Source organism: Paramormyrops kingsleyae, chromosome 4 (assembly GCF_048594095.1).
Source record: "Paramormyrops kingsleyae isolate MSU_618 chromosome 4, PKINGS_0.4, whole genome shotgun sequence".
Classification (NCBI taxonomy): domain Eukaryota; kingdom Metazoa; phylum Chordata; class Actinopteri; order Osteoglossiformes; family Mormyridae; genus Paramormyrops; species Paramormyrops kingsleyae.
In genome coordinates, this window is record NC_132800.1 from 1,529,092 (window position 1) to 1,552,480 (window position 23,389).

Sequence of the window (23,389 nt, forward strand, 5' to 3'; positions counted from 1 at the left end):
TATAACTATTAACTTTTGATCTGCGCTGCGTGGAAATTGTCCGCAAACAAAAATATTCACGGCGTTTTCTCAATATAACATTTTTAGACCAATTATTATTTTTAGCCTAGCCCATTAAGGCCAAAAATTCGGGAATGCCCACTTACATCTTACACTTATCACAAGAATACGGATCAGATCGGGGGGTTTTCTGTGTATTTTCGACAACCTTCATCATTTTGTAACCCCGTCCCTTCGGACCGCGTTGTCTCTACGCGTGACGAGTGCTAAGGCCTAATTGATAAAACATTTTCCATGCATGCAAACGTATTTTCAGTTCTTCGAATGCGTAAAATTGCAGAATGTCAACATGTCAGAGTCGCCACGCATATTTATTCATTTATAGCAAAGGCCAGCGTAACTAATTTACTGGCGTCTCAAGATAAAACAAATAAAAAAAATCTGCCGTATCCAATACTTAACAGATGCATCATTGCGACGGACCGTGAAATACATATGCTTTAGGGGAAATGACCCCAAAACCCGTTAATAACTTAAATTTCATACGCATGGGCAATGTACAAACATGGGAGGGCCGTCACTGTATCCACTCTCCATGCATTCACCCCCCAAAAATGGGCAAAATGAATTTTTTAGGGGACACAGGTTGTTTGATTAATTTCACCTAAAGATTGTTCCGATTCGTTCATTCACCAACTCATTCAGTGGCACTAGCTGTTTGCATAAAATAAATCTGAAACACTTTTTTCCCCCGATACGTTAAAAATAGGCTAGTATTTAATATATATTATATTAGTTAATGGAAGAATGTTAAAATGTTAATAACGTTACACGCCATAAACTGAGAAACACATCCGCACTGTATTACGTGCCCTCTTTCTCCTATTATAACGATGCATAAATAGCCGGTTACACTTGTGAAGCTTCTTTAATTCCCGCGTTAATTTGCCCGTTGTATATCAGCAAATGTTTTGAAATAGATCGATTGCCCTTATAAGGTTTTGCGGGTTTCTCTCTCTCACACACACACACACACGCACACGCACACACACACACACACACACACACACACGCACACGCACGCGCACACGCACACACAAACACATATATGTATATATATATACACTCACATAAAGGATTATTAGGAAAACCTGTTCAATTTCTCATTAATGCAATTATCTAATCAACCAATCACATGGCAGTTGCTCCAATGCATTTAGGGGTGTGGTCCTGGTCAAGACAATCTCCTGAACTCCAAACTGAATGTCAGAATGGGAAAGAAAGGTGATTTAAGCAATTTTGAGCGTGGCATGGTTGTTGGTGCCAGACGGGCCGGTCTGAGTATTTCACAATCTGCTCAGTTACTGGGATTTTCAGGCAGAACCATTTCTAGGGTTTACAAAGAATGGTGTGCAAAGGGAAAAACATCCAGTATGCGGCAGTCCTGTGGGCGAAAATGCCTTGTTGATGCTAGAGGTCAGAGGAGAATGGGCCGACTGATTCAAGCTGATAGAAGAGCAACTTTGACTGAAATAACCACTCGTTACAACCGAGGTATGCAGCAAAGCATTTGTGAAGCCACAACACGCACAACCTTGAGGCGGATGGGCTACAACAGCAGAAGACCCCACCGGGTACCACTCATCTCCACTACAAATAGGAAAAAGAGGCTACAATTTGCACAAGCTCACCAAAATTGGACAGTTGAAGACTGGAAAAATGTTGCCTGGTCTGATGAGTCTCGATTTCTGTTGAGACATTCAAATGGTAGAGTCAGAATTTGGTGTAAACAGAATGAGAACATGGATCCATCATGCCTTGTTACCACTGTGCAGGCTGGTGGTGGTGGTGTAATGGTGTGGGGGATGTTTTCTTGGCACACTTTAGGCCCCTTAGTGCCAATTGGGCATCGTTTAAATGCCACGGCCTACCTGAGCATTGTTTCTGACCATGTCCATCCCTTTATGACCACCATGTACCCATCCTCTGATGGCTACTTCCAGCAGGATAATGCACCATGTCACAAAGCTCGAATCATTTCAAATTGGTTTCTTGAACATGACAATGAGTTCACTGTACTACAATGGCCCCCACAGTCACCAGATCTCAACCCAATAGAGCATCTTTGGGATGTGGTGGAACGGGAGCTTCGTGCCCTGGATGTGCATCCCACAAATCTCCATCAACTGCAAGATGCTATCCTATCAATATGGGGCCAACATTTCTAAAGAATGCTTTCAGCACCTTGTTGAATCAATGCCATGTAGAATTAAGGCAGTTCTGAAGGTGAAAGGGGGTCAAACACCATATTAGTATGGTGTTCCTAATAATCCTTTAGGTGAGTGTATATATGTATGTATATATATATTAGTGCTGTCTGTCACGCCCCGCTCCATCTGATCCTAATGTGTGCCACGCCCGCCTCGTTACCTCCTGTTTCTCCCTGATTGTTCTCACCTGTTGCCTGTTCCGTTTGCCTAGTCTTGTGCATATTAGTCCGCGTCTCCTACTGTTTCCCAGATCGGTCATTGACGTTTGTCTGTGTGCTTTCCCCGGTCCTGTTTCCCCGATTAAACCCCGTTATTTTTGACTTCCTGGCTCCTTTTCCCTGGTTCCCTGCTCGCCTTCGTACCGTGACGTAACACTGTCAAACGATTAAAAATTTTAATCAGATTGATCACAGGGTTGCTGTGGATTAATTTTTATTAATCACGATTAAATATCATTCATTTTTAATCTGTATTAATCGCATTTTATTTTGCATGAGCAAACAGATTCAAGAAAAAAAGGAATATATATTTACTCTTGAACATCTTGAACACGAGTCGGATGCATTCCATCTGCCACAGAAGTGCAATACCACGGACCCATATCAAAAAGCAAGATTTTTTGCTTAGCCGGACAACTTGTCGGATTTAAGGTACCTCAGTTTAAATGATCTTTATCTTCATTCACTTACAATTAGCCCAAACTACCGTAAATCCAACAAATAATCCAACTAATCATGAAATCCAATTCAAGCCCGGTTAATTGCCATTGTTAGCAATATCAGTTGATAACACATTACGCGCGGTTCTTTACGTATAAAACTCCGTAGCAACACGTCCACAGATAAGTTGGACGGTATAATGTGTGCCACCGATTTAATGAGCCACAAATCAAATGAGAAGCAGTGCTTAAACCGGATAAAACTACAACTTTCCCTTCTGTTGATAATGGCCGCAGCCATCTCGGATTCTGAACTACGGATCCTCTGTGCTGCTCCGAGATATTTCTCGGATCTCCGAGAAACGGGAGCGCGCATATCATCACTTCTGGCTTCAAAACTCGGAATACGAGTTCAGAGGGCAAATGGAACGCATCAAAACTGCCCGAAATGGGTTGACATTTCAGGGATTTTGAGTCATTCTGCGCTGCAGATGGGTTAATTTCATAAAAAAATTGAATCAGATTAATCATGATGATTAATTCGCGTTAACCTGTTAATTTTGACAGCCCTAATATACACTCACCTAAAGGATTATTAGGAACACCATACTAATACGGTGTTTGACCCCCTTTCGCCTTCAGAACTGCCTTAATTCTACGTGGCATTGATTCAACAAGGTGCTGAAAGCATTCTTTAGAAATGTTGGCCCATATTGATAGGATAGCAGCTTACAGTTGATGGAGATTTGTGGGATGCACATCCAGGGCACGAAGCTCCCGTTCCACCACATCCCAAAGATGCTCTATTGGGTTGAGATCTGGTGACTGTGGGGGCCATTGTAGTACAGTGAACTCATTGTCATGTTTAAGAAACTAATTTGAAATGATTCGAGCTTTGTGACATGGTGCATTATCCTGCTGGAAGTAGCCATCAGAGGATGGGTACATGGTGGTCATAAAGGGATGGACATGGTCAGAAACAATGGTCAGGTAGGCCGTGGCATTTAAACGATGCCCAATTAGCACTAAGGGGCCTAAAGTGTGCCAAGAAAACATCCCCCACACCATTACACCACCACCACCAGCCTGCACAGTGGTAACAAGGCATGATGGATCCATGTTCTCATTCTGTTTACGCCAAATTCTGACTCTACCATTTGAATGTCTCAACAGAAATCGAGACTCATCAGACCAGGCAACATTTTTCCAGTCTTCAACTGTCCAATTTTGGTGAGCTCGTGCAAATTGTAGCCTCTTTTTCCTATTTGTAGTGGAGATGAGTGGTACCCGGTGGGGTCTTCTGCTGTTGTAGCCCATCCGCCTCAAGGTTGTGCGTGTTGTGGCTTCACAAATGCTTTGCTGCATACCTCGGTTGTAACGAGTGGTTATTTCAGTCAAAGTTGCTCTTCTATCAGCTTGAATCAGTCGGCCCATTCTCCTCTGACCTCTAGCATCAACAAAGCATTTTCGCCCACAGGACTGCTGCATACTGGATGTTTTTCCCTTTGCACACCATTCTTTGTAAACCCTAGAAATGGTTCTGCGTGAAAATCCCAGTAACTGAGCAGATTGTGAAATACTCAGACTGGCCCGTCTGGCACCAACAACCATGCCACGCTCAAAATTGCTTAAATCACCTTTCTTTCCCATTCTGACATTCAGTTTGGAGTTCAGGAGATTGTCTTGACCAGGACCACACCCCTAAATGCATTGAAGCAACTGCCATGTGATTGGTTGATTAAATAATTGCATTAATGAGAAATTGAACAGGTGTTCCTAATAATCTTTTAGGTGAGTGTATATATATATATATACACACACACACACAAAATGAGCTGTTGGAAGATTCTAAATAAAGCAAACAGGGTCTAATACATCGAGATACTGAACAGGGATAGACACTGAGGACTCCTCTTAGGGCCTGAACCAAAGCCTTTCAGTTGAATTAAAAAGTCCCGCAACTCTGTCAGTATGTTTTTACATGGTTTAAAATGGATCTTTGTCAATAAAAACGAAGTCCATGTTTGTTTTATCAGAGGATTTACTACAATGAATAAGCTTTCCAGGGCGTATATACATGGAGCACACACTACAATTAAGGGAGCCGTCAAAGGAAGCTATACGTCATTATTACACGTACCTTGTAGCGTGTGACTTTGAGCACCTCATTCCCCTGGCCTGAGCGGTTCGGCAATTAATTTTCCCCATTTAGGATTGGACATATTTTATTGTCAGAAACCATCCAAAAAGTCTTATAACATGAGCAGAATTCATCCATTACAAAATCAGACCTAAATATGCGACATGTAGGCTAATTTATGATCTGTAAATCTGTTGCCATTTGCTCATTCTAGTTTCCACGTGCCTAACTCCACCTGCTTGGCTCTCTTTCACCAATCACTTATTTATTTATTTATTTATTTTTTGGGGGGGGGGCGAGGAATGACTATATTGTCAATACAGTTGGACCACTGAAATTCCCCAAAGGGGATAAAATTACGCCCTAACTTACTTTCCTGATGCTTTATAGAGATATGCTTTCAAAGGTTGCTTGTTGCCTTGTGGACTCACTTGAAACCAGCGGTGTTTATCACCACTCAAACCATTTGCGCAGGGCCCCCTGAGGTTTGGGACCCCCTGCCGGCCATAAGCAATTACTACACTTGGAGAGGGGAGGGGGCTGTAAGTTCCAAAGTGAGGCCCAAGAAGCAACAAACCCGCCCCTGTTTATAACCTCATGCCATGCCAGAAATGAGCTAAAACTTTAATTCTCACCAAATACAGGTCTAATGCTTTGAAGTAACCTGGGAAGAAAAGAGGAACAAAACACGTGGGTCTTTCATGCGATCACACCTGTTCTTCCACCAGACAGGAACGTGTCACGCTGCAGATTCTTGTCATGAGGCTTCTCGCAGGGTAATTAATAAGGTTCTTGTGCGCCAGCAGTCAGTCTGCATTTTTAAAGCTGGATCAGGTAGCGCTGGAACCTCTGAGGCATATTACGTAGTTCAGAGAGCCCAGAGATTATCCAAATCTCACATGAAACAATCTCAGCTGTTACTTAAATCAGTCTCATTATTTAATTCAGATGTGTTACAGGCGCATGTGGATCCAGACCCTATTTAAGGGGGGGGGGCTTCAATTTTCCTGATTTTTGTTTTAGCACCCTTGAAAATTGTTTGAAATTCAATGCTATTTTGCCATTTATATTTTCGTAAACACCTCATAATCCTGCTTAGCAAATTTAATCATGGGGGGTGGCCAACAGCAACAAGGCAGTCCTCCTATTTCTTCAAATTGCCCCGGTTACAGGTTGCATATAAGAATTACACAGAATGACTCCAGAAAAGCTTTGGGAAAGGAGTTTTACCTAGTGTGGCGTTCACATACCACAGCCCTGTTCTTCATGACTTTTTTTTTTTTTACCAGCGACCATTTAATGCTACATTTAACATAATCCTCCGAATTTATAGGAACATTTCAGGGATTATTTGAGTTGCGGTATCCAAAGGTCCGTAGCGATCAGCTCAGGCACGTCTTTGAAGTTAAACTTAAGCTTCAGGCGATGCGGGCAGCTTTGATGAGAAACGTTTCCCTGAGACTAAACCGAAATAGGCATAGCAGCCTGGATTCAGACTCCCTTGTGCTTCCATCTGGGGCAAATTAGATGCTTCAAAATATGCATAAACAAAACCGGGTGCATTTAGGAGTTAGTCATTTCAGGTTGCACCATAAGTGCGCTGGGACGGGGTTCAGGCAACTATAACCAGGTATTAATCCATGCAGGGTATGTTATAATTAGTGTGACACCTTTGGTTTAATCCTTTGTGTGTGGACTACAGGGGGTCCCCGTGAGTTTGTGAAGAATAGCAGGGGGACCCAATGACTCTCAACTGCCCTGAGAGTCTGAGAGCTTCACCAGGGACCAGAGTCACAACCAGCGTGCACTGTGCCCTCTGACCTGGGCATTCTGAGAGCACAACTGGGAAAAAAACATTATTCGTCACAGTTGGAGATGCACTTACATTGACATCATTCCACTTGTCTGTCAAGGATGACATCATACACATTTGTACTACATAGACAGATAAAAGCAACACGTGTAACACTTGGAGAGGGATACTTTGATGCCTTCACAGTTCAGGCTTGAGCGGCGTGCAAGGTAAAGGTCAAGTCAAATCAAGTGGAGTGAGTACTACTTACTGCTCAGGAAGAACATCAGCGTAAATGCGATGGGGACTGTGGCTCCCTCTAGTCTCCACACTGGGCAGAGTTGCAAAGGCCGATGAGTCATTACCCAAAACCATCTACACTCAACAATGGCCTCCACTGATGCTCCAGCACAGTTGATGTTCTGATAAGGGACTAATTGCTAAGGGCAGCCAGCTCCATTAAACACACACTCAGGGGGTGTGGCCTCAGACGATGAGAAATGAGGTAAAACTAGTGATGAGGTGAAACTAGTGATGGTGAGTCAGACAGCTAATTAGGCAGCAAATTGAATAGGTTGCTTCAGAGAATGATTCCCTGCCAAAAGGAATCGAATGGATTAGAGTCAACATCTGGCCCAGTCTTTGAGGGAATCATCAATCCCAGCGTTTCCCAATCCGGTCCTCAGGGACCCACAGTTGGTCGATGTTTTTGCTCCCTCTCAGCTCCCTGCCAGACAGCCCACATTTGTGCTCCCTCCCAATTCCCTGCTGGGCACTAGACTGGGAAACACTGCTCTATCCTGACCAGCAGATGAATGATCATGACGCTTTGAATGAAAATGTATGAGCATCGATTAATTGCTAATGCCGGATGAAAGATGTTGTTCATAAATTGAGCATCTCAAAATATTGTAGAGAATGACCTAGAAATAGTTGCCAATGAAACATTTCTTTCCTCCCTCTGCCTTTTCCCAAATAAATTGAATCATTCTGTGCACCTCTGAGTGTCTGTCTGAGTGTTAGTGTCTCTCTGTCCCTCTGCACCCACATGAAGAGGAATTAGACAGGTTCTAGTGATTTTTATTGCAAGAAGGGTAGGAATACATATCAGGCGATCTGCAGGAAACCTGGAGTGACTGACTGCAGATCAGATGATGAAGTTTTCCATATGAGATCATGAACTTCACAAGGATTGATCACAATTAAGTCAATTGTTGATCCTTTTGGTACAAAACAGGAAAAACTACTTCCATCAGTTGGACATGTTATAAAAACATTGCAATGACAATTAGGTTCAATACAAAAACCTTTGTTTAATTTACTTCAGCTACATCGTTTTATCCAGAATATACGTCCGTTTAAATAAGTATTTCTTCTAGTGGCACTACCTGATGTGAATACAGCTGTATCACAAACATAATAAACTGAAAACAAACCAATAGATTTCTGATAATTTACATTAATATCATACTTGTGACCCGCAAGAAGGTTACAGAGGTGTTTAAAGAGCACGGAAAAAGGACAAGCAAAAGGCACTTAAAGCGCATTAATGTGAAGACTGGTGTGTAATGTAGATACTGTGAAAAACTGCAAGGAAGATGGGGGAGGGGAATATGTCCTCAGCTTCAAAGATATCTAGAGAGGCGCTATAAAAAAGACCCATGGCATTGTGCCCCTGGCACAGAAGACAGCTCACTGGGACTTAAAGTGCATCCTACAGTCCCATTCTCTTTGCTGGAAGCTGACTGTCATCCTTACATATCTTAGCAAGGCCATGGTGACTTCCTCTAATTATAGCGTATGATTATAATCCAATTGAGAAGGGTCAATTGAGGGACTTGGTGACCATGAACAGGAAAATGATGCGATGTAACAGCAGGAGGAGGAGAAGGGGATTGTGGGTAACCGTGAGGAATCGGGCACCCTAAACGGTAAGAAATCTCCACGGTAACACGGCCCTGCACGGGTCGAACCTGTGTCGCACGTGAGGAGGGAGACCAATCCAGATCTGGCACTGCATCCGAGGCTGAGGCCTTTAGTGCAATGTTTCCCGACCCAGTCCTCGGGGAACTTGGGGGCCTCCAGGCAGTCCATCAGCTTTCACCTATACCAAAGGCAACCTATACCAGGTAAATGGCGTTCTTGATTGGCTGGGAGCTGGGTGGGAGCAAGAGGTTCCCCGAGGATGGGGAAACACTGATTTAGGGTACCGAGTTGGCTATAAACAGCCCCTAAATTTAGACATTGTTACAATTAAGATTATATGTTTTAAAGGCAGTTACTAAGCACTTAAACAACAGCAAAGTACCTTATTGTGTACGGCCCACAGCAGAAGGATGAACACCTTCATATGTATGTGTGTATATATATATATATATATATATATATACACACACACATACACACACACACACACTAGGCCAGATGTTTGGGCCCACCTCTGGACTTTTTCAAAAATAAACAATACATTGCGTTGTGAAACTTTTATTACAATATTAGAAATGCTGAAAATAAATGTAACTGACCGGTTTTCATTATTTTATAGCTTGTAGTAAAACATTATTTAGCCACAAAGCCTGAAAGTATTGGTTTTGAAGAAGACATATCAGGTCTGTCTTCAGTGCATTAATATTCACTTTGTGTTGGAATTATATTTCATCATGTCAGAGCTTGATCTGCTCTTAGCTTCTTGTGTCTTAATAAACTAAACGATAGCCAATTGTCTGCCTTATCTACTAATAAGTCAGAATTTTTTTATAAATATTTGTTATTTTTATGTTTGTAATGACTAGAAAGGCACATCTAACAACTGAACAGAGGGCTGAAATCAAAATTTTGAGTGAAGATGGGTTCTCTCATCGCCAAATAGCCAGAACGCTAAATGTTTCTGAGCATTGAGTGACCTACTGTTTACAGAGAAAAAGGTTGACAGGAAGCAACAGTGACCAAAACTGTCAGGGCCAAGGAAAGTGACATCAAAGGCAGAAGATCAGCACTTAGTTGTAACATACAAAAGAAACTGGAAGATGACTGTAATTATGTGAGGGCTGCAATTAATGTGAACAGAGGGAAGCTGGTATCTCTTAAGACAGTCAAGCAAACACTGAGAGCAGCGGACTGCATGGTCCAGTTGCTGACAGAAAACCTTTACTGGTGTTAACAAGAAAAAGAGACTAATATAGGTTAAACAACACAAACACTGGAGTATTCAGGCCTGGGAGCAGGTCTTGTGGATGGATGAAAGTCCATCCATGGGGCAAGTTGGACCAACAAGTTCAAAATTAACTGTTTGCATGCTGAGAAGGTGCTTGGAGGGTTTGGACACAAGTTATTTCCAAAAAATGCTGGAAAGGACGTTGTGAATTTCTGCTGCTGTGATAAAGGTAGAGGGTGGTTATTTTGATGACCCGTGTACTTAGGCACTCGCAGTCATTAAATTGTACTTACAATGCATAGTATATACTATATTACACTTCAAAACCAGTCAGCTACATTTGTTTTACGTATTTCTAATATTTCCTTGTAATAATAGTTTGAAAAAGCAGTGTATCATTCATTCTTTCAAAAATTGGAGGCTGGGCCTAAACTTCTGGCTTGTAGTTTGTGTGTGTGTGTGTGTGTGTGTGTGTGTGTATGTATATATATATATGTATGTATATATATATATATATATATATATATATGTATGTGTATATATATATATATACTGTATATATATACTGTATATATATATATGTATATATATATATATATATATATATATATATATATATATATATATATATATATATAAATGAAGTGGTATCTCTCCCTTTACTGCAGCGACAAAGCAACAAAGAAACAAGCACCCCCTGCCCCCCCTAAATCTGAAGATCAGCCCCGAGTCGATATATGCAGAAATCAGTTTTATTTTTTTTGCTAGTATCTTTATATAAACTACATGACATCGTTACCTAGTTTATGTCACTAAACATTTTACTTTGTTGTAGTATAAAATTCTTTATAAAAAAGTGAACCCGAGTATAAATCAAATGCCCTGACAGCGTTAAGAGCATTCAGCACTGCGCGGCAGCGCGGGATCGATGGAAGCCTTCTGCCCAGACTAAGGGAGATTAAAGGTTCAAGTCCTGCCTTCCGTTCAAGGCTGGAGGCCTCTCCGCCTTGTTAAGGGTCACTTTCATTAAATGGATTCCTGGGATTAGTGTAACACTTAAAAGGAAAATGCACAATGTTGCCAACAGGAAAAATAATGAACACTCCAATCAATTCTAGCGGAAATGTTCAATTCATTTTTTGACAACGCACACACACACAATAAATAAAAAAAAAAAACATCTGCAGTCAAGCAGGTCTTTTGGTCGGCTTGCGGGCCTCCATATGGCTGAGAACTGGTGCCACCTGCTGGTCGATGCCAGGCATCAGCTGATTCCCAGCACTATCAGAGCTCCTCCTCTTCTGCCCCTCTTAAACCCTAGGACACCTTTACATCATTACCCTGGTCAGTAGATCCATTCAAGGACATGAGCATAAACCTTCTATCACCATAATTACCAGGGATGTTCTTACCGTGGTAACGGCCATCCATCAAACCCGTGAAGACCAACAGGTTGTGTTTCCTGCAATGCTGCGTGCAGTGAGGTTTGGGGTACATAAGGATCACAGAGTCCCGTGTCTGGGATCCACGGTTAATGAACAGGGAGGGAGGGCCCTTTGTCCATCGCTGCACGCAGGATCGATGACACCCAAGGTCTGCTAGGAGGGGACTGGAAGGCAGTGAGGTCTGGTGGGAGGGGGTCAGTACTCAAGCTGGCCGGTAGACAACTGCATGGTGGGCGGGGAGCCACTGATGGCTGGCCCACACCAGCAGGATGAACGCCTGGAGGTCTGAACACTGCAGCTGCAAGGAAGAGAGGAGACCACGTTAGCCCGCATGCCTGGATCAGCCTCCTGGGGACCAGGGCCAGAGCAATGCTTAGCATAACGGCTAACCACATAAACAATTAACCTTTGGACGTGTTAGCATGTTAGCCACAGAGACAAAGAAAGGAGGCCGTGTTAGCCAGCGTGCGTAGGTCAGCCTCCTGGGGACCAGGGCCAGAGCGATGCTTAGCATAACGGCTAACCAAATAGACACTTAACCTTTGGACGTGTTAGCATGTTAGCCACAAAGAAAAAGAGAGGAGGCCGTGTTAGCCAGCATGCCTGGCTCAGCCTCCTGGGGACCAGGGCCAGAGCGATGCTTAGCATAGCAGCTAACCAAATAGACACTTAACCTTTGGACGTGTTAGCATGTTAGCCACAAAGAAAAAGAAAGGAGGCCGTGTTAGCCAGCGTGCCTGGCTCAGCCTCCTGGGGACCAGGGCCAGAGCGATGCTTAGCATAGCAGCTAACCAAATAGACACTTAACCTTTGGATGTGTTAGCATGTTAGCCACAGAGAAAAAGAGAGGAGGCCGTGTTAGCCAGCGTGCCTGGCTCAGCCTCCTGGGGACCAGGGCCAGAGCGATGCTTAGCATAGCAGCTAACCAAATAGACACTTAACCTTTGGACGTGTTAGCATGTTAGCCACAAAGAAAAAGAGAGGAGGCCGTGTTAGCCAGCGTGCCTGGCTCAGCCTCCTGGGGACCAGGGCCAGAGCGATGCTTAGCATAGCAGCTAACCAAATAGACACTTAACCTTTGGATGTGTTAGCATGTTAGCCACAGAGAAAAAGAGAGGAGGCCGTGTTAGCCAGCGTGCCTGGCTCAGCCTCCTGCAGTGGGTTGCACCAGCTTAGCTTAAGCTCAATCGTAACGTCGGGTGTAAAGTGTACTGTACCTTAAGTCCTACGTTGAAACTAGCTAGATTGAAACTCACGCCGCATTCTTTGTCTGTTGCACAACTCCTATTTAAGTTACATCAAAGTTAGTAGCTACTAAATAAAAATATTGTCGCATATAATGGCATTTTCACTGTGGACAACCAATCAATATCACTGTCTGATATTACCGGAATTAACTGGCTGTTCCACATGTTTTTGAGTCTGGGTTATACATAGCTACCGATTTGTTTTCTCTGTATTTATGAGAATTATTTAAAATACAGCTGTGATGAATAGCTCTGATAGTGCTGGGAATGGTTTAGGGGGGCAATGGATCACAAAACTCACAAATTGGCTCATATGTATTTGAGTCACGGATCAAATCATTTTTCGTATTAGCAAAACATAAAAACTTTGCTTTCCATTTATTACTTAAAGAACTGAAAGAAAACTCAAAGCGCGGAACTTTGAACACGCCCGTTTTCATGAACACACAAACTGCTTTGTCTGTATCTTTTCACTGCAACTGCATCGGACCGATGTCCATAGAGGACATACATTACTGTCATTTTCTGCCTTATGTCGAGATTACAGCTTATTTTCCTCATGATCTCAATATAGCCAAAGTTGTTTTCTCAAGATCACAAAACAAGTTCTCAGAAGAATAGAAATTGTTAGAAAGTGACAGAGGCAATAAAACTTTCACACCTTCTTGGTTAAACTTTGCAGTTAATCCACGGTTCACATACGGGGTGGGGGAATCTGTACAGATAAATCAGGGTCTGTTATACCACTAATATGTTTATCAAATTTGTGGCAAAGTTAGATAGACATGTATTTTAGGTGCTTGACAGTTGTTCTGCTACATGAGATCAATGAATACAAACAGGGTTCAGGCAAAACAAATAACGGCAGAGCAGCGCATTTCTCTCACTAGCTCATTAGCTCACTAGACTAAGGCTGATATATCAACCCAGCGACAATGTTTTATCCTAAATCAACAGAAAAGGTAACAAATTGTTAAAATTATTACTGATAACATTATATTATTACAGGTTAAAAATAAAAAGGGTTATTCACATTTGTGCCATTTTCACCACTTTTTGTTATGATGGACCTTACAGTTAATGCTAAGGTAGTGTAAAATTTACAGTATAACTGTGCTCCGTTAAAACCATAACTAAAACTTCAACCAATTAATTTTTAGTACCTAGGGGCAGTTCATGTCCATTGTAAGCTAAGATCGAACTTGTGCTTCGCTGGTGCAACCCACTGCTGGGGACCAGGACCAGAGCGTTGGTGAGCATAGCAGCTAACCACATAGACACTTAAATGTTGGACGTGTTAGCATGTTAGCCACAGGGAGGCCGCGATAGCCAATGTGCCTGCCTCAACCTCCTGGGGACCAGGGCCAAAGCGATGCTGAGCATCGCAACTAACCACATAGACACTTAAATGTTGGACGTGTTAGCATGTTAGCCACAGGGAGGCCGCGATAGCCAATGTGCCTGCCTCAACCTCCAATTAGCAATTAGCATAGTGGTTAACCACATAGATACATAACCATTGGATGTGTTACCGTGTTAGCCGCAGAGCGGAAGAGAGGAGACCATGCAGTTGGTGTGCCTAGGTAACCAGCTAAAAGGTTTTCGAGGACTAGCACAGCCGCTAACCACATAGGCACTTGTTAGTCTTAGCCTACGCAATACAGGCATTAGACCTGCGGAGCGCCACAGAGTTTCGCCAAGACCTCCTGGATGCTTGAGAAACGAGGCTAGTGGAGCATCATTTTCCCTGCAGTATTTATACTGAATTTAAGCCCCCCCCCCACAGACATGCAGGCATGCGGGAGGGGGCACTGCGGCACTCTCAGTTAATAAGCATCCACGGAGAATCAATCCTAGAATGCCGAGCACTGGGCGGTTTGCAATACTGCTGACAGAGTGGGCATGCTGATTAATGTGGAGGACGTGGTACGAATCTGGAATGTTCTGTCTATCTCCTGTGCATTGTAAGAAATGGGTGAAATGAAATCACAGACAGCCAGAAGGGGGCGATATTTAGGCAAATACCTGCCATTTTCATCCATCTCCTGGTCCGCCTCTGTTGCAGAGCATTCCACATCCCCGTCTGCGTTCTCATCCACGCTGCTCTCGCTACCCTGAATGGAGAACTGGCAGGAGCTTCCGGGGGTCAGGGACTCTCTGCTGTGCAAACCACAGACATATACGTTTCGGTGAATGAGACCTGACACCCAAAGCCACACCCCCCAGGTCCATGACTCACCGGAGGGCTCGCTCCAGCGTATTGATGTGAAGCTGCTGCTCATTGAGCATCTTCCGCAGAGTGTTGATTTCTCGCTGCTTCTCCTGCAGCTCCTTCTGCAGCCGGTGGTTACAGTCCTCCAGAGTCTCACAGAAGGCCTGTGCCGAGGACAAGAAGGAAGAATAAGGCGCGTCATAGAACCCTAACCCTTACCAAACACTCACTCTACATTCCAGAATGTAAACAGCCCAAAAACAGTGCATGGCCGTTCTGGAATCAGAACCTGAACATTTTGGAAACAAGAGTGCAAAAATTCTGAAATCAGACTATGAATATTCCAGAACCTAAGCGCAAACATTACAGGAACCAGAGTGTGAACATTTCAGAAAGAGGTGCTGGGTGCCGTACTCTGCTCTCCTCAAGGCTGTCAAATGGACCTGGGGGGTCGTCCAGACACAGGAAGTCTCGAACTGGCAAGCTGAAGGTACACACAAAGGACAGTAAGCATGGCTCGTTAGGCAGGGCATGAGGTGCACGTGATTAGCTGGGCAACACACTGTGTGCATGGCGGGGGCTGAATAAATGAGAGGGTGAAGACACTAGAGAGACGAAAACACTTGACTGAAGCACAATGTCCCTCCAGGGCTTAGAAAAGGCTGATGGGCCTCGGCTGCTATGGTAACTCTACAGGGACATAATTCCTCCTCCGAGTAGCCAGGGGGAGATGTAACACAGTAACAAAATCAGAGTGAAAAGGTGCTTGAGGACACTGAATGGATTGTCATCTGAAAATGTGCTTTAATGGAGCTGTGGGATTGGGCTGTAGGAATGACCATAGAACATATGCCCCGTCAGTGAGGGTGGAGAGGTGAGAGCGAGCACCATCCGGCCACGTCCTTGTGCGCCACCAGGTTCTGCAGGAACGTCTGGAGGCCATGCTGGCGCTCCTCCAGGAAGCTGCTGTTGTAGTTGTCCTTGAACCAGCGCTTGGGCGGCAAGGAGAGACGGAAGCCGGGGAACATCTCCTTCAGCTGGAATCACAGACACAGACGGATCAGCAGGTGGTGTCACGGTCAAAGAGCCAGACTGAAGGCCAGTGTATGGCCTGTCGAATTATGCTAAGCTGCATAAATAGGGCAATGATGAATCACAGAAGATGCTGCAGTCAGAGGCATTGCATTGCATCATGCCATACAGGGTCACCAGAGGACCAGTCCTGTGACTGCAGGTGTGTGTGTGTGTGTGTGTGTGTGTGTGTCTCACAGGCCTCAGACACAATCACACCCTCCAGAGGAAACATCAGGTTGACACAGCTTTGCAGTGTGCAGAAGCCCCTGGAGATACCAGCAGCTGCCACATGTTCATTTGCAGTTGGCGATAAACGGAGGAGAACTGGACTTCCTGCAACACCCCCCAGTGTCAGCTAAATGCCTGTCAGCATCTGCCGACTCTGCACCAGTAGCGGAGTCTGCCTGTAGCAGGCAGAGCCCTGCGATTGGATCATGCTTCCTGGACTCTGAGAGGTACCACGCAATTTCACCAGCTTTTAATGGAATGACTGGGGCATCAGGAGGGATGGGGGTTTGGGTATTGGAGTTGCAGTCGGAATGCTCCCAAGAAAGATCATCCTTTGAATCTTTGGACCTGGACCTTAACCTGACCTAGACCATCCTAGAAAACACTAACATGTCAGGCTCTGCATCTGGTAGGAAGTGTCCTGGAATAACAATTTATGTGGGATCTGGGATGAAGACGAGATCCTCCATGACTATAAGCAACCAGCTTCAGCTTAATTCCATGACGAAAAATTAGGGAGATGTGGAACCTCAAAAGCCAGAGACAGAAAGTACAGGTTGAACCCCAAGATATGCCAGGGGCCTACCTTGTCATTGAGCCTGGCAAAGTCTGTGTACCTCCTGAAGACCACCCAGCTCTCCTGCTGTGACTTCTGCACCAGGATCTTGTAGACCTGTGGAAAGTTCACAGGAGATGTGAACCCCTTGCTTGGAGAGATGCTTTGATAGTATGGCCAGTGTAGTGTATAAGGACATGGACCCATAGGTTTTGGGGTCAAGTCCCGGGACAGGATTTGTTTTCAGGTGTTTAAATGGGCAGGAAGGTTAACAAATAACAATGTGTGGGCCCCGTCATTAGTGCACTGTTCTACTTGCTGAGCTACAGGAGCAAGTGACAAAAATACAAAACTGGAAGACCAAGCCATGCTGGTTAAGTGGATGGAAGATAGAGAGAGATCACCCAAACAGAGGGTCATCCTCACAGGATACATGTGGACTGTGACCGTTTGCAGGCATTACACATTCAGAGTGTAAGCATGGACGACTGGCGTGCGATGGTAGCACACTCCTAACACACGAGGAGTGCAATTCCACGCAGTAGGAGCAAAGAACCCTTCAAAGGAGTGAATAAATACATAAAACCAACAACAACCACATACAGGAATCTGAAGAGGACAAACAGCTTCCTCGGGAGGGAGGGGGGTCGCGTTGGCAGCCAGACAGGTATATGTCCATCCTGGCAGAGTCTGACAGACTCTGCGGTACAGACCTTTTAGCACGGAACCTACCGGCAACAACATAAATAATGGAAGCCTTTCAGCCCTGAAATTGGATATAGTTATTTTTGGAGAGCGATCTTAAAACTCCTAGTAAATCTAATAAAAGCATGAGCCAGATGTGAAGAGCATGGATGTACCAGCTAGACATACTTCCCCTTTCACTCAGAGGTCAGAGGTGACTCCGCACAGACGGAAGCTGCCATCCGGGTTTAATGCTTTAAGCTCCGTCCACCTCACTGACATCGAGGCCTAGTGTTTTTACAAAAATGGGCGGGGGCTCAGATGGTGGGTGTGGCCATCCATGAGTGTGGGGTGTGCCGAACGAAGCAGGGAATCTTGTCCTCCTACCGTGAACTTGGACCGCTCCTCCATGACCTCATAGCCCAGGACAGTGGGCAGGAACGGCCTCTCCTCCCAGCCGGCCCGCGGGCTGCTGGAGAACTCCACGGAGCTGCCGCGAACCCGGAGGCGGGTGCGGGGCGAGGGGCTCTGCCTCTGGGGGAGGGAAGCAGCCTCCGCTGGCCGCACCCGACGTGGGGAGGAGCCTGACATGCTGTCCAGGGAGGCGGCTCTGCGGGTCCTGGAGCTGCCAGTACCAATCCCGTGCAAGGCCCGGCCGAAGGGGGCGGGCAGCGGCAGAAGGGGTGTGGCCATCTCTTCCAGCTCTGCCGTCTTCCTCGGTGGCAGGCGGCAGCGCCAGGTGGGCGGCACTTGTGTGGATGACGGCCGGTCCTCCTCCCCGGCAAGCTGCGGGTGAGGCGGAAAACAAATTACCCATCATGCTGTGTGACTCAGCACCCGGGGACTCGCTCCCCATTGAGTGTTTAAAGCGCAAATGTTGTCGCATTAACTCCCATGGCGAACACTCCTCCGCAGACGCGGGGCGCATTTAAATATGCAATCGGAGTAGGAAACGTGGGTCCATCTGCCATACAATCATTAATACAGCAGAGTGCTATCCTTTATATATTTCTGCGGGAAAGTGAGGACAGCACAAGTATATAGGGCGCGAGTCACCTGAATGGGAACATTACGTAAGGAATCCCAGGGAGAAAAGCCCCTTCTTTGGCTTCTTTCTGAGTTCACTGCATGTCCTGCTTTGATCACTGCTGACACACACACGAGCACACGCACACACACACACACACACACACACACACACACACACACACACACACACAAACACTCCTGACAGGCTGGTGACTCATATCTCAGAAAAAGTGATGATGAGAACATCCTTGCTGATGACTTACACCACAGTATTACAGCTGGGCTGTGAACCAATGACCTTCTGGTGACAGCCAGACATTTTAAACACCCAGACTCCTATGCTCTCTCAGCCACTGTATACATAGTTAGAGATTTTTTTTCTCTTCTTACTAAGTCCACTTCTCATTCGGCCAGTGGTATTGATTGGGTTTTGTGCCTCCTGACCATCCGAGTTCTGACCCCAGGGTACATACCGAGTCAGGGCAGGAATAAATATGACCCGTATGTCAGGTACAGGTCAAGGGCTGGTGCTGAGAGACATGCCCTGGGACTGTGCGCTGCGCACCTGCACCCCCAGGGAACAGAGCGCCAAGAACAGAGTTGAATTTAGGAATACACCTGCCTGGGCGGGGCTTCCTCCAAATCACGGGCTTACAGACGTAACACAGCGTGTGAACACAGCGACTGAACCTAGGAAAGCCTGGCAGGGCTCCTCATACATCCGGAGATCACTAAGGCAGTCCCAATGCCTCCGCCCTCTCAATACCATGTTCCAACTCCAGTCAACACCCTCAATCAGCGCTGATGGGAACGATTCTCCATCTGCCGTAATGCATCCACCACACACTGTGTACTCCTGTCCTTAATGTAAAGGGACGGCAGACGGACCGACTCCGAGCGCGGCGTACGACAGCTTCACCTATCCGTTTTATTGCCCATTTATATAAAACATTGTGAACATATTGACATAAAGTATGCCCCCGTGTTCGTGCACACAGAGCGGCGTCTCGTTGCGATCCAAGCTGTTAGGACGAGCGTGTCACCAAAACGCGTAATAAATCGTGTCCGGTTTTATTCGATGTTCAAAAGCGATTCGGGTAAGAGATGCAACAGTACATCTCCGTCAGTACAATAATAATAATAATAATAATAATAATAATAATAATAATAATAATAATAAAACTGTGTCGTGAGAATGTGAAAGTTAAAAACGGGGCACTCAATGGGTGTGAAAGCGGATTACAGGACACAGCGTGGAAGAAGCGCGGCGCCGCCTGGTACCGGGACCGAAGATGCCTCATCCCTTTAATTAAAGCGGTGCTGCATGTGGGACCCGCGCTCGTGCATCCATCCAATGTCAATGGTAGCTCCACCATCATCACGTACACCAATATCAGTGTCAGACTGCATATTCACCAAGGCCGGAAAAAATCCAAATACGGAAACTGAACAATTAACAAATGGATCCATTGACTAGAATGAGATTTCCCCTTTCAGGAATAAAAGTTTTTTTTGGGGGGGAGGGTGCTTCTCGGTGTCTTACCTTTCGCTAATCCTCAGTATTCCTCCGTGCCCAGAAATAAAGCGATCCCGTTTTCACGCGACCCTGCTGCTTTTTACGCTGCGCTTTGACTCGCAGCATCTTGCCGCCCTCTCAGCCATATCTCCCGACTGGGTGGATTAGGAGGGGGATGGGGGGGGGCACGTTCGTCTACAGTAGGCAAGTACGTCACCACGTCGCTGCCGGGATCAGCCAATCGTCGGGCTGATAGCCACCGAACTCCAATATACTTGCCTGTCAGAAGTGTGTTACATTATCCAGGGTAACCTTGTTAGAGTATTTATAATTTAATTTACATATCCTAGCCCCGCGTCTATCTAGATTTATTTATACAGCTTGTAAAGCTCCATAATTTAGAGGAAAAAACACAGTACGGGTTTAAACATATTGACCATATCTGTTAAGCATAATGCGTGCTGCGCACAGTGAGAGCAGCACACGTTAATGATGTATAAAAAGCATGACGTCAGCCTTCAAGTCTCACATGTGCCATCACGTCACATCTGCTGTACTGCAGGTCACCAGGGATTTGCAGGTGTGTTTGTGTGTGTATGTTGGCGTGTCGGGGGGTCTGCCTAGCTGAGTCCCTCCCCCTTTGTCCTAATGATACGTATTTAGTCTGCTTTATAATGTGTTTGTTTGTTGGTTTTGATCTCCATACAAACTCATTTTCACGGTCAAGGCTAAGCAGATTGTGCCAAACTACAATTGGGGCCATTTCCTCTACTCATTCTTCTAAGACATAGCTGGCAGTGCACATGTAATCGGTGGGGTTTTGCCTGCGAATTAAACATAATCTCACATCATTTTCCGGGAAAGAAAGAAGGTCAATGTGCTGTGGCAGAGCTAATAGCCTAATTCAACCTCTTACTGGCATCCCACCGTAATTTCATCACGTGGGGAATTAGCGAACTCAAAGATCGCCAGAGAAATAAGCTCATTAAATGCCTGAACAAGTAACTCAAAAATGATACATGCTGTCATAATTGTTATTAAAATTGCCTTTTTGTTGTCTTTCACTCCCAGCATCTCGTGTAAAATTCGAGTAAAGCTGGATTTTAAATACCTAACTGGTCTTGGTTTCACAATTGGTAGGTAGGTTTACGAGGTGTACAGGCTGAGATAATAAAAACCTGGTCCGCTCAACCAAGATTTCAAGCAGCACAGAAAGTCAGCTAAGACTCAGGGTCAACTCCAAACACAACTCAGCTAAACCTGAAGCCAAAGCCACATGCTGAATGCATCAAACACAGGGTCGGCCCACCCATTACATGACATAGGCGATCGCCTAGGGCGCCGTTTGAGTATGGGGCGCAAAAGGGGGAATGAAAAAATATCAGAATAGCTCTGGTTGCGCTCCGTTACATTACAGTTATTTACACTAGTTTTAATATTTAATTATTTTTCTTATGAAACAGACGCGAGCTAGCTAGGTAGCAGTCAGATACCATATGCTGCTGAAGTGTTTTTCATATAAACGAATTGACAGAATTTATTATCTGCTGCTGTAAGGGGGTAAGGAGGCGCTCAGCAGAATCTCGCCTAGGGCGCCAGAACGCCTAGGGCCGACCCTGAACAAACAACCAGTTAGATCCAGAGACACAGCAGCAGCAACGACTGATGTCACAGGTACCTGGACTGGGATAGGCGGGTCCGACTGGCCGCGATCTTCTGGAGCTTCATCGACAACTGTCTTCTCGCGCCTGCTTTTGGGCTGCGTCCAGCTAAGGTATGAGCCCATCTGAGACTTCAACAGGGCTTTCCAGTAAAGCTCCAGAACCATGTTCAGCTGGTATGAAATGGACTTTTGAATAGCCTATCAGAGCAGCTGTGAATTACCCACTAGTGGATCTACTGGGTACAAATAATATCTGTACTGGACAAGCAGCTGTACCAGTAAGAATATCAACGAATAGCTTTCTGAGGTTCAGTTCCTGCAAATAAAAATATCCACAATTAGCTAAAATTCCTAGCGCCAAATACAGTAGGCATCTAGCTTGTGCTGATAGATTTAGACTCCAGCCGCCTTTCAGTGGCCATGAGCCACTTCTTGTTCGATGTAGTATCCAGAGTGTAAACACCAGAGCACCGATAAACAAGCACGCAGCACTGTGAACAGTACAACGAACATCTGTATAAATTTGCGTACCGCGCCTGGCTTACTACTGTCAAACTCTCAGCCATCTGCTCTCTCCTTTGCTAATCTTCGCCTCTCTTCTGCATGTTGTTCCCAGCACGAGTCCTAGTTTTATTTGTGCGCACTAATCTTACGACCGCAATCAACGGGAGTAATGAGACATCACATTTTTTTTTCTATTTAAAAAAAACAAACAAAAAAAACTTTTAATTACCGTAATCTTCCACTAGATGGCAGCATAATACAGCATCGCAAATAAGCATGGCACTCCAGTTTCTGAATGAGTGAACCGTAGCAGGAAAACGACACATTTACCAAAGAAAGAATTCCAGTATAAGTATTATGTATTTATTGTCAATTTTCTAGCTCAAAAGTATAGTGAACCTTATGCTGGAAACCATCCATCCATCCATCCATCATTTTCTGTAACCGCTTGTCCTCTTAAGGGTTGCAAGGGGTCTGGAGCCTATCCTGGAGGCTATGGGTGCGAGGTAGTCCCTGGAGACCAGTCCTTCATGAGGCACACACAAGAAAGTAATTTAGAGAGACCATTTCACATAAACTGCATTTTTTGGAGCAAATACTGAAAAGAGTCTCGCGGGGACATGGGGGGGATGCGGGTGTCCTGACCTGCCCTTTTCAGACGCTAGCGTTCCAAACACTGCATGAAAGCAGCTTTAGGTCCTGCTCCAAAAGACCTAATTATTAATGTGGTTTTACTGCATTCTTACAGCAGTGACCTACATGCCTCATGCTCTGTTGAAATAGAACGGCTGTCGACTCATGGTAACTCCTGGTACAGCTATGACTGAACAACAACAACAACTAAAGCCCTATTAGCAACAGTTAAAAAAAAAAACAAAAACATTTTTTCACATTACAATTCTAAGGAAATAAAACAGCGAAACTGTCTGTTGTGTCCAATGTTGTAAATAAAAAAGTTTCATCTTCATTCTATTCATGCTAACTGTTGCACATCAAACAATACCATTACAAAGTGTCACTGGATGTTCTGGCATCCTTTCCTTTATTCATCCTTCTTACTGAAGAGTATAGCCAGTAGACGCTTTTCCAGGGGGCAAAGTGTGTCAGGCAGGGATAATTAATTAAGCTGGGCCCATCCACTGCAGAGGGCCAAGGTCTGGCCACACGTCTGTCACTGGCAAGCCAATTAACAAAGATGTCCTGTTACACACAGGCGT

General features: G+C 45.0%; 1 protein-coding gene across 7 annotated transcripts; it reads right to left on the reverse strand.

Annotated features, from left to right (window-relative positions):
• Nucleotides 1–10,750: 10,750 nt before the first annotated feature.
• On the reverse strand, nt 10,751–22,338 carry LOC111835151 (sorting nexin-16-like). 7 transcript variants are annotated; one of them, XR_002836170.2, is made up of 9 exons: nt 21,684–22,338; nt 17,848–18,246; nt 16,807–16,893; nt 15,807–15,955; nt 15,333–15,402; nt 14,946–15,082; nt 14,736–14,866; nt 11,427–11,757; nt 10,751–11,331 (listed from the first exon to the last, which is right to left on the reverse strand). XR_002836170.2 is itself a non-coding variant. In XM_023795141.2 (9 exons), the coding sequence occupies exons 2-9, from the start codon at nt 21,831–21,833 to the stop codon at nt 11,546–11,548; spliced, it is 1,335 nt and encodes a 444-aa protein (XP_023650909.2). In that variant the 5' UTR covers nt 21,834–21,984; nt 22,200–22,338; the 3' UTR covers nt 10,751–11,545. The 7 variants fall into 7 exon arrangements, 5 of the variants coding, with proteins under 5 accessions (XP_023650909.2, XP_023650910.2, XP_072566562.1 ...); XR_002836171.2 differs by having other exon boundaries at nt 10,751–11,340; XM_023795141.2 differs by having other exon boundaries at nt 10,751–11,757; nt 21,684–21,984; nt 22,200–22,338.
• Nucleotides 22,339–23,389: the final 1,051 nt, after the last annotated feature.

What these genes read in the sequence shown, in the direction of transcription:
- LOC111835151 (XM_023795141.2), bottom strand. Translation starts at nt 21,833, where the DNA reads ATGGTTCTGGAGCTTTACTGGAAAGCCCTGTTGAAGTCTCAGATGGGC. An exon ending in ACCCGCCTATCCCAGTCCAG is followed by an intron (nt 18,247 to 21,683) that starts GTACCTGTGACA and finishes CCTCACCCGCAG; the next exon opens with CTTGCCGGGGAGGAGGACCG. An exon ending in AGGAGCGGTCCAAGTTCACG is followed by an intron (nt 16,894 to 17,847) that starts GTAGGAGGACAA and finishes AACTTTCCACAG; the next exon opens with GTCTACAAGATCCTGGTGCA.